The sequence below is a fragment of the Blennius ocellaris genome (assembly GCF_963422515.1).
Source record: "Blennius ocellaris genome assembly, chromosome: 1".
NCBI lineage: Eukaryota > Metazoa > Chordata > Actinopteri > Blenniiformes > Blenniidae > Blennius > Blennius ocellaris.
The window spans coordinates 4,854,650-4,866,998 of record NC_137650.1 but is presented as its reverse complement, the minus strand read 5'-3'; the positions used below and the strand labels follow the sequence as shown (position 1 = coordinate 4,866,998).

Genomic DNA, 12,349 nt, shown 5'->3' with positions numbered 1-12,349 from the left:
CAACGGTGCTTGAAGCCACTGAAAACACTCCCACTCCATGGAAACAGGAAAATGCAACTATTTGAGAACGCTCGAGCTCTGCCTCTGTGTGGCCAGCAGAAACGGTGCTACTGCTCCTGGTCACCACGGCTGTACTAACAAGCTGTTCTGCACATGCCCAGTAGGCAGACAATAAGGACATTATAGTGTGGTGGTGTGATTCACAATATATTTAGATTCATTCATTGTTTTTGTTGTCGAAAAGTCGTATCATGTAATCTCAAGTGAGATTGTAACATGTTCTCACAGGCTGTATCAAGTGAAGTTAAACTTTAAAGTGAATCACATTTATCGACTTGTATCGTACATTTGTCCTCAGTTTTCCTCGGCCTTCCCGCCATCAGACAGAGCGAGCTGCTCCCTGCCAGCAGGTGCAGTGCTGGGCTTTGTTATCAAATCAATGGGAGTCTGGCTATGAGTCAGACGAGATGAGCTCCGACAAGGAAACAGCTCAAACCTGCAAGGAAAGTCGCTTTCTTGTGTACAAACAGTAAATATTTCTAAAATGGATGTATTTTAGTCGGGAGCGAGGCGTGTGAACGCCTATACCTCGTAATGAAAGCGCCTGAGCGAGCGCTCTGCTCTGCCAGGCCAGACAAGGTCGTGTTCGCCCCGCCGAGTGTACGAGCCGATCCGCCCACCTGCCTGACCTTGTCCACATTAGCAGCTGGGTTTGTTTCTCCGCATGAGGCCAACGACCAGGTTTTCCAGCAGATAATTTAAAAGGACAGTTTGGTTTTGAGCAGTTTGGTGTGAGGAATGAGAGGGTGAGGCTGAGCTGCACCTTTCAAAGGTGACGCCAAGTGTGACGGAGAGATAGATAAGATTAAAAAAAAGAAGCGCAGGGGCAGATGATGTGGAGGGAGGGGGAGGGTAATGAAAGGCGAGCAGAGTGTGATCTGAAGTGGGAATTATTTCCATCTCACATCGCGCTCATTCAATTCTCACTCTGTCCTCCTCATCTTCTCTTCGTCTGTCTTACCCACATTGTTCCTTCATCTTGATGTCTTCAACCCCTTCTGCCCATCTTGGGCTCTCTGCTGACCGAGGTCTTCTATTTAAAGTTGATAATAATATATGTGAACCATGGTTTTAGGCAGAAATCTATGATTTAGGTTTCCATCCCAAAAATGTGTCCATCCAAAATTTGTGGTTTAGCTACTTGTATAAAAAAAAATCTAAACTAATATAATATTTTATTCAATGCACAATAAAAAGCATGAATGATGTGCAGTTGACCAAACGTGTCAATAGTTTAGGAATGAAAAATGAGATCGATCACAGGTCCATAGATATTCTGCAGATATAATTCCTCAGCTTTTTGGAAAGAAAATTAATTCAAATTCTTCCCCTGTGCCCCGGCATTTGAACGTGTCGGTATGACTCACAGACTTGCAAACCAATCAGAAGCCGCCTTTCAAAACGTAACACACATGTATGAATTATCCAATCAGGTTGCTCATTACTGGCTGTGATACAAACCGGAAGTCAGTCGCGAGTTGTTGTCGAGCCGATAAGTCAGTGTATTTTGGCGAAAAAAGATGAATTTGGGCAAAAAGTCCAAATTACCTCGAGGTGAATAGTTTCTGTAAAGAAAGAGCTTCTGTGTGATTTTCAGCTTCTCCTAAAAGAGGCAGGATTCGATGAAAGGATGAGGAGGTGAAACATCTTCATTCACTACAATGGAGTCGTAGTAGTGTGACGATGCCAAGCTGTATGTGGTCGTCTAGATTCTCTTATTTTAAAGTTGTTCCTATCTATGCTGCACAGTTTGAATGCAAACAATTGGAAAATAATGATTGTGTCTAAAAATATCCACAAAATCCAGCAATGGAGATATTCAACAATGCATTGTTTTATTGTGACTAACGTCCTGTATCCATCTAAAGTTTCACGCAAACAAAACAAGGCAGATTATTTTCTATGTATCTATTCTTTTCCTCCGAACAATGCTTCCCGTCATTCATACATGAAAATCGCTGTTTTACAATCTCAGTTCTTCTCCAGTACAGACACACAGCGAGTCGTCGGTTGTCTTCAACCAAATACGTTTGTATCTTTTCTCAGAAACACAAAAACTCACTGAGCACCGAACGCTTGGCCAACATGATGCATTCAGTAAATACCAAGAAGATTCAGCTCATTAGCATCCTGGGTCTGAGCAACACACACACACACACACACGCTTTACTCTGCGAATGTCCATGCAATGGTGCAGCCCTGCTTCCTCGGCGAGCCTCCTAATAGATGCGCAGCATATGCCAGACAAAACAGACCCATCTGCCTTATCACTGAAGTAATTGCATTTTTCAAAGTGACAGCGGCCGATGCATAATTCATCATTAGGTAAAACACAAACCAAGTCCCACAACCGAGTGTGTCAGGTAGAAACCAGCTGCAGCTCGGGGAGTCACTTCCTGCAGACACAGAGACCTGAACTCATTGTGTGTGTGCGTGCGTGCGTGCGTGCGTGCGTGCGTGTGTGCGTGCGTGCGTGCCACAGCATGTCAGCAGCACCTCCCTCTTTCTCTCTTTCTGTCTCTATCAGTGTGTCTGTGTCCCCTCAGGTGTTCTTCCCCCACTCATTATATTGTTACATCCTCCTCTCATCCTCCTCTTCTCTCACTCCTTCCACACACAACTTTCATACTGTTTTTGTCTTTTGCCCCCCCCCCCCCCGTCGTCTTGTCATGTTTCCAGCCCACTCTGCTCCGTGTCCTCTCTCTTCTACCTGCGAGACAGAAAGCAGCTGGTTCAGATCAGAGAGGCTGCTGAATGCAGCTTTGCATAGCAACATAAATCTTCACTTATGTAAAAGGTTTCCCTGCGGACTCCATTAATGAAGTGAAAACGCAGCAATGGAAAAATTTTAAATCTCCTAATCAAGCACCATTTTGTGATCTCGCTCACATTTAGAACTATTCCCATCCAAAGGCAAAAGCTTGAGTCCCCAGGGTTTACAGTCTCCAAGTTCAGATTTCAATTTGCACATTTTAATATGCAATTTGATGCAAATTGCAAAGTACATCTGACACAAAAGTGTCCTTCATTGAAGGTAAACCCAAGAGGTCCTCTCTCCCTTCCAGTATCTGCTGCACAGTAATTATGTGTAAGTACGAGTCTGAATTACAGAAACACACCCACAATGATCTACACTCTAATGAGCACTTTATTCCGGAATACATTTCGCATTTTGATAGTCGTGCACTTGGTGGAAGTGTTGTTTACTCAGGGGAGAATCCACTGCGTCCATTTTGTTTTGCATCTGCCATTACAATTAGTTCTCAGAGGGTGAGGCGGCCATCGGTGGGGGGGGGGGGGGTTCACAACAACAGGGTCTGAATGACAACTCTTCTGCCTTTAAACCTTCTGATGACTCACTGGAATGTGTGTAAATGAAATATTTCCATCCTGTGCTGCTTTTCAGGAATTAAAAGATAAAGACCCAAAAGCAGTTCCAGTTATATATTAAGCATTTCTAGTTGTGACTCTGAAAATAATGTAATCATGTCGGGCCATGAAATTGGTCTTTTGTTTGATTTTGTAATGAAACCACACACACACACATGCTTTGTTCTGATTGGCCCGCTACTGAGCATGTGCAGAACAACTTGTGACTACTGCCCTGGTGTGCAGGACCAGGAGCAGCGTCTACATGAAATTAATGGATAAACATTGTGAAAAAGTTGCCTGTTCTTATGTTTCCTTGGGAACAGAGTGTTTTTCAAATGCTGTGTTTTCCCCTGCCACAGAGATGGAGTTTAAAAAAAAAAAAAAAAAAAAAATCCACTTTGGGAGCCGTTTACAAAAACTTGATTTTCAGTTGCTCCAAGCACGGTTGTCACGTAAACAGATGCTCCAAATATTTTCTGTTTGCACTTGAAAATGTTGTCTTAACAGGACCTCATTGCTATTTCCACGAACCTTCAGAAAGAACATGAAAAGGTTTCAAGACAGCAGAATTCTTTTGCATGACGTAGCTTCCCGAAGAGAAGAAGAAAGATTGTCTTTGAATAAGATTACAGCATATATATGAACTTTTACTGGAGAGAATTTGGGTTAAATCCGGGGAGCAGCATCGTTATTTTTAGCCTAATAAAGTCGCATCTTGGTCGGGAGCTTGAGCAAAACCTAATCCCATACTTTCATTTCCTAAAACCAAGTCCTTGACAGCTGAGATTATAAACGTCTTTAAACTCCAACAACTCATCACCCTGTCTTCACTCTGATGTTGAGATGAAATCAGGAGCTGTTCCTGCACCTCATCACACTGAGCTGGGATTTCGTGCAGATTGTGTTTTGGGTTGTTGTATTACGGTAGTATTATTATTTTGTCTTTGTATTAGTGCAGCGCCTGCATTTCTCTTTCTGCAAGATAACCCTCTCTGTTACTGACGGAGTACATTATTCACTGTGTTGTCTTCAAAGGGAAACACACACACTATCGGGCTGGTGGTCATAAAGTTCTGGCTCATGGGTGCAGCCATGCAGCTGAGATGTGTGGTGTGAATATTTGTATGATAACCTGTTTCTGCGGCATGAACTGAAAACCATGATTACATTGAGCTCCAGCCTCTCTTCCTGTTAATATGATGATGAGTTCCTCCTCTTCCTCTCGCCCCCCCCCCCCCCCCCCCCCCCGCCCCCCATCATCACCATCACATATTGTATGACCCCTCCTTCCCCCTTTCAAGCCATACCTGCAGCTTCGTCCCTCTGTAGCCCCCCCAGCCAATCTCCATCACACCACGCAGTGGCAGCGGGGGGGCGGGATGAAAGCACAGGGGAGGGGAACATGAGGCCGAGGGTTTAAGGCTGGCAGGAAGCAGGAGAAGAACAGAGCATGTCTGCAGAGGGGTGATTTACTGAGAGAGTGAAGGTGGAAAGAGAGGATGGTGGGAATCAAAGAAAGGAAGAGACGAGCTGCATTATCACTTATTCTGTTTGTCTTCGGACTCTGCAACCGACATCTCACTCTGCCTCACTCCACTTCACTCTGCCTCACTCCACTTCACTCCACTTCACTCTGCCTCACTCTGCCTCACTCTGCCTCACTCCACTCCACTCTGCCTCCCTATGCTGCACTCTGCTCCACTACCTCACGCTGCCTCACTCCACTTCACTTTGCCTCACTCTGCCTCGTTCAACTACGCTGCCTCACTCCATTTCATTCTGCCTCACTCAACTACACTGCCTCACTCTGCCTCACTCCACTTCACTCTACCTCACTCTGCTTCACTCCGCCTCACTCCGCCTCACTCCGCCTCACTCTGCCTCACTCCACCTCACTCTACCTCCCTCCGATTAACTGCCTCACTCCACTTCACTCTGCCTCACTCTGCGTCGTTCAACTACACTGCCTCACTCCATTTCATTCTGCCTCACTCAACTACACTGCCTCACTCTGCTTCACTCCGCCTCACTCCGCCTCACTCTGCCTCACTCCACCTCACTCCGCTTCACTCTGCCTCACTCCGCCTCACTCCGCCTCACTCTGCCTCACTCTGCCTCACTCCACCTCACTCTGCCTCACGGTGCCTCACTCCGCCTCACTCCACTTCACTCCACCTCACTCCACCTCACCCCGCCTCACTCTGCCTCACTCCACTTCACTCCACCTCACTCTGCCTCACTCTGCTTCACGCATCTCACTCTACCTGGTGGCATAACGCTCCCAATCAGAAGGTTGCAGGTTTGATTCCCTTCTCTGCCAGATGCCTGCTCACATGCTGAAGTGTACTTGGGCAAGACACTCCTCCCATTGGAGTGACAGTGCCATGCACGACTGCAGCCTCCAGTGGTGTGAATGTGATGAGCTCACACAGCTATAAAGCGCTATAGAAGTGAAGTCTATTTACCAGTTATCTCACTCCACTCACTCCACCCCACTGTTGATTAAAACAATCTCAATGTTGTCCAGTTTGTTACAATCTGATGGTGGGTCGAGCTAACCCTTTTTCTCTGGAAATCTTTATTAATTTCATTAGAAGCAGATTTTTTTTCTGATTGCAGAACAAGTATTCTGTACTGAAATACGAACCTTACAATAAGCTGCAGTGGTAAGATGAATGAATGAATGAACAAAAAAACAAAGAAGACACTAGAAATACTATATTTCCGACAATTTTGTGGTGATTTAAGCCAAATGTGCAGAATGAGAATGAGAAGGGGGTTGTTGGTGTGAAATCTGAATAGCTTGGTTTACGTCTTCTCGGTCAGTCACCAACATTCTGAACTGTACAGGTAAGTTGTGAGGACACAGGATGTCTCGTCAGTAATAACACAGTTTAGCTGTAGCAGGTTACGGTGAAGGCACATGGCTGAGTAGAAAACATCACTGTAAAATAGATTAAACATAAAGAAATGGATCAGGACTCCATTAACACGTTCTGTGCGTACACATGGATCAAATACTCTTGTACATTATTCCAAAATACACACAGAACTACCTTCACAAAGTGTTTAGCTGTTTGCTAGCTTCTTCTTTGCAACAGACTTGATAATGTTGTTGTGCCATAGTACATGTCATCTCTGGTTTTTAACACATACCGTGATGGGAATGGAAGGATGTCAACAGTTACCATGGCAACCGGCATCTCCATCACATCGCCAACATCTTTGTGTTCTGTTGACCTGTGACGTGACTCTGTAGGAAGCACCAGATACAACAAACCCCTAAAGAGAGACTCTCTGCTGTTAAAGGAGGAGATGATTCAGACCAGTGACGCCGGTAACTCTCGTATGAACACTTTTTTCAGTGACGAGTAATCTAACGCGTTACTATTTCCAAACTGGTGATCAGATAAAACTTACTTGTCCAAGTCACAGTTTATTATTCAACAGAACCGACAGCTCCTCCGTTCTCCTCTGTTCTTTACACACACACACACACACACACACACACACACACACACACACACACGCAGACATCTGACCTGCCCCCTTCTCCACTCAGCCAATCACAGGCCAACCTGCTATAACGGCTCAGGTTCACGCAACACAAAAGCATTGGAACCAATCATTGTCATCAATAAACCTTAACATTGCAATAAGCCCCCTCTTTTTAAACTAATCAATCAATTAATCAAAGACTTTGTTTGTCTAGGAGGGGGGCAAATAAAGTCGCATAGAGCAGGCACTGCAAGTAAATAAATAAATGGATAGTGCAACAGACTACAAGTACATCTCTGGGTAAATAAATAGCAGTAATAGTAAAATGTGATAATAAAAGCGTGAGTCAGATATAAATTCAACAAAGAATTAAGGTCAAAGGTTAAATGTGTACCAGCAGGTGCAGGAGGCAGAGATCAGCAGAGTTTTGGGCAAAACTGGTTGTAATTTTTATGTTCAGATGATGGGGGTGGTGTCAGTAGCTGCTGAACGTAACTAAAAAGTAAATTGTAATCTAACTTAGTTACTTTTAAAAACAAGTAATCGGTGAAATAACTAATTTACTTTTTAAGGAGTAACTAGTAATCGGATTAGTTTTTTAAAGTAACTGTGGCGACACTGATTCCGACTGACCGCTGTGTCCATCAGTCACATGATCAGTTCCACACATCCAATCATCCTTGTGATCGCCGCAATTTGAATGTGACGCTTGATGTAACACACAGTAGAGATGTGCTTCAGGCTCTTTAGATTCATATAACCCAGAGAATGATGAAGACGTTTCACACCAAAACTCCCCGTTGTGTGGGAGATGATACACACATCTGCAGGTTAAGATATTCTTCCTATGGTGCATTATGATGGACAGACGTGTTTCCCAAAACAAAATGTCTTAGTGCAGTCCAGGAATCCTTCCACCAGACTTCTTTTTTAAAAATGTTAAAGACTACCTTTTGGACAACTGGCAGCAAAATAATTAAATTTTTCTTCACTTATTGAAGACATTTTTCACTGTATACTCTTCTCCAGTCTGTTGTCTTTCTGTTGAGAGCTCCTTCTGTCTTCTTTATCTTTATTCTTTATATTCCTCCTTTCAGATTTGACAGCTTCGGTGAGAGCCTCTTTTGGTTTACCTTTTAAATTGGCGCGATTATTTTGAGTGTTTTCATCAGTCCATCCTCTCTGCTTTTGGATTATATAATCATCATTTTCTCACCTTGTTGCCAGACGAGTTTGACAGTTCTTTATAATTTTTGGAGAAAATAATAGTGCCTGAAATTACTTGTTGACTTGCTGTCTCCTGCAGCATGGTGGACTCAGTTACTTCTGACAGCCTTGTTCAGTTACTCCGCCTGTCCACACGGTGCAGCATCTGCATCTGTGCTGCACGGCTTCTGGCATTAGGCGTCCAGATGGAGAGCGAGTAAAGAACAACATGCTCGCTCTCCATCTGGACGCCGAATGCCAGAAGCCGTGCAGCACAATGGAGACTGGAGGGTCAAAAGATTCAGTTGTGAAGGTTGTACTGTTAGGGTGGGATGATTTATTCACCTCCACAAGTTCATCACCATGTTTCTTTTTGGAGATCAATTCAGTATTTGTCACATTTTGGAGTTGCAGAGTCATTTTTGTCTTGAATTAATCCCATTAGGCGAAGTTCAAATGTCCAAACTGTGAAGAGGACCAACACGTGGAGGTCAAACACTTCTGGTCTCCTTAAAGAGAGATTATAAATGCTGAGAATACATACAAGACAGATTACAAATCCCTCATGGATATGTTGAAGTCTCCACCAATGAGTCTGGTTCTGGAGGTTTCTTCATGTTAAAAGGGAGTTTTGTGTTTCCTCTGTCTGTCATGTGGAATTTCTGGTTCTTCTCTGTAAAGGTGTCTTGAAATGAATGTTATAATTGGAGGTGTAGAAATAAAATTGAATGAATTGAATACACCAATGACCCCCATAAAAACCCAATAAGTGATTTTGATAGGATGTCCAACATGCACAACAGCATGCTGAAGTGCCTTTACATGCAATAAAGTGCATATATGCAGCAGAATGATCATATTCAATGAGTATCTCTGCATCCTGATATTATATGATGCGTTTCTCTGTAGGATGAAACTGAAGATGTTTTGAGGTTCCAGTGCGAGCCTGCTGGTCTGCAGCATCCAGCAGAAACTCCTTCATGGGATTAACGTATTTTCCACACTATAAGGCACCTAAATACCTCAAATTTTCTCAAAAACTGCCAGTGCGCCTTATAGCCCGGTGCGCCTTATATATGGAAGAATTGCTCTACTCGAGACTGTTATTTGACAGCTGAACAACCAGAAGCTTTTATTTTGACAACTCTAACTCCGCAACTGGATCTTCAGAGCGGACGACACTCCACACAACACATTCATCACTCATGGTTGCACACCAACATTCTAACAAACCAAAATAAACTAGATGAAATAATGACTCCCTAAACTGGGGAACAAAAACACATAAACACAATCAACACAACACCAAGCCCAACAACAACCCACAATAACCTCCAACAACACAAAACATGAATTCCCATCATGCCTTGCATCCTTGAGCTCCTCAGTGCAGCCGATAGCTGCAATGAATTATGGGAGTTTCTGTTTGTGGTGTTTTAAATGCAATTATTGGGGGTTCTATTTGGTTTGTGGTGTCGGTAATAATTGTGTTGTGTTGTGTTTTTGTTGCTTAGTTCATGTAGTTTAGTTTATTAGCGGTAGTTGTAAGTTGTCAACCAGCAGTGAAGAAGGTTTTGTGTGTAGTGTCCTCCTGGCATAGGCTGCAGGTAGGACTATCAAAATAAAGTGTGTGCACCTCTCTGGGTGTTAGAATCAGTGGAAAATGTAACCTAATGGCTTTGAGCTATAAAGGTTGCTGACCACTGGTCTATTCCATGCGCCTTATAATGCAGTGTGCCTTATAGTGTGGACAATATGGTAAATGAAACTGCTTTGTGACTACTGTGGCAACTCAAAGACATGCATGATACGTAGCAAATGCCTCATCAGCACCATGTCAATATTTGTACTGTACACACACATACAAACTGACTGAGCTGTGGTGAATTATGTTTCCACTGTTCATTCATGCTCTGCATGTCAACATATTGCCCAATCAGATGAACAGGTCATATTACCAATACATGAAAATACAGTTTTTTTCCCCCCCCAACATTCGCAAGATGGCCAAATGCATTCCTACTTTCTATCAGCAGCTTTGCTCCAGGGCAGATGTGTGACATCGAGCACGACACAAACATTCCACACAATAGTTTGCTTCCAGCTTTGTGGCAACAGCTTGAAGAAAAACCTTTTTCTAATCTAAGATGACACAGAGCGTCGTACGCGACGTGCTGTGTGGAAAGCCTCTGCCAGCCTGCACACAGCACAGAGAGCAACACGACGTTCAGGACCAACTGGAACATCCAACATGCCTGAAACTCAATAACCCACACAATGAACCAGTGTGGAATGCCTGTTATGTTGCTCTGAATACTTTTAAACACACACTCTTTAAACATAACCCAACAATATACGATTGGTGAATTATTATCTTTGTCAAGACTTATCTTTGCTCAGTCACTCTGAAAGCCTCATTTTATTTTTCCTACTGCATTTATAGTGTAAATTCACTTGAACATTTCATAATTAAAAGCAGCTGATGAATGAGTCAAATAATAGTTTCAGGCTGAGCGTTTGTCAAGGTTAATATCAACTTTTACTGTGAGCTGTAAGACATGGGTCAAGTTTATAAAACCTGTGATTGTTGTTGAAGACCTTTCAATCTCTAACAGGTTTATTAACACACTGAGTGTGTGAGTGCGATCACCTGCTTGTTTTCCACCAGGAAACACTCTTGTCTCTTGGATTCGTTTTAATGATGTTAGTTGACTTGCAGTATCGCTCTGTGCTGATTTTCATCACCATTAATTATTGTAATCCCGAAGCCACGCAGCCTCGCTCTCATGGAATGATCCGAGGACGGAGCACCAATCAACACACACACACACACACACACACACACACACACACACACACACACACACACACACACACACACACTCAAAAGAGCCACAATGGCCTTTGTTGTGAGAATCTGAAGTGTAGTGAAAATATCCTTATATCACAGTTTTATTAAACAAAGTATCACAAACACACACCTCACTTCCACCCTGGACGGTTGTGTCTTCATGCTCCGTATGTTGTCCCTGCAGATGGTGATGGACGCCAGGACCACCTCCTCCCGGCCTGCTTGGATGAAGCCTGTCAGCGCAGCGCCATCTACCTGGCCAAGCCGGGTTCAGAGGAGGTACACACACACACACGCACGCACGCACGCACGCACGCACGCACACGCACATCATGGACATGCTGCTTGCTTCATGTCTTTCTCTGCTGCTCTCTGAACAGTCACTAAGCATCCATTTACATAATGATTTCAAGTGAATACACAAGCTTTTTTTTGGTATTTAGCGGGTCTGTTTGTACGATATTTGTGGTTGACGCCACTGAAAACACAACTTTGTGAAAATGGGTCCCAAGGCAGAACTTAAAAAAAAAATGCTTCGCTCCATTTGGACGGTGAAAAATCTGCTCCTGGTCCTGGTCCTGGTCCTGGTCCTGGTCCTGGTCCTGGTCCTGGTCACCACCGCCGTCATAACTAGTAGATGTGCACATGCTCAGTAGCATTAAGCACAATGTTTCCTCCAGAGTTTCTTGACTCTCAGTCCAGATTCTCCTGGACTTGGTAGTTTTATTTTGACAGTCACCATGATAACAATCCAACTTGGTCGTCTGTCCACTAGGTTATCAGTGTTCTTCCATTGTTCATGTTTAGAGCTCATTGTTCTATGCAAAAAGAACCAACAGCACAAACTCGTGGCCGAACATGAAAATGACATCGTTTTCAGCTTTTCTACCATTTCTGTGTGAACATACATTGTTTTCAAATCTCTGATGTGTAAATGCAAAACTCTTCAGAAAAGAAAAATGCTATAATGATGCATCTTCACTTGTAAACGGGGCCTTCATAGAGAGACGCTGCAGTGAGGTGAGCTAGCTTACTGAAAGCGTAGCGTTTGTTTTGAACAGTTTATGTTATGTGTCAGGGGATCAAATAATAATGTCATTATGCTGAAAAGTCAAATAAATCCGTAATTTGTCTTATAACTTGCTCAGGTTTTACAACACGATTTTCAATAAAATAACTTTCATAATTTATTTACATCTTCTTACACTAATGCAAAGAAAACATTGCAGTTGTTCAAATATATGAAGTGATCTTTCCTCTCAGACACACACACACACACACACACACACACACACACACACACACACACACACACACACACACACACACACACACACACACACACACACACACACACACACA

At 43.4% G+C, this 12,349-nt stretch overlaps 1 protein-coding gene across 1 annotated transcript in view; it reads left to right on the top strand.

Moving 5' to 3' along the window:
• itfg1 (integrin alpha FG-GAP repeat containing 1) overlaps window positions 1–12,349 on the top strand; it is a gene marked incomplete at its 5' end in the record, with an annotated part of 222,107 nt that overhangs the window by 77,537 nt on the left and 132,221 nt on the right. Inside the window, one exon of the mRNA XM_080520248.1 lies at window positions 11,172–11,266. Coding sequence (XP_080376374.1) covers window positions 11,172–11,266 — 95 coding nt within the window. The remainder of the gene's footprint in view (window positions 1–11,171; window positions 11,267–12,349) is intronic.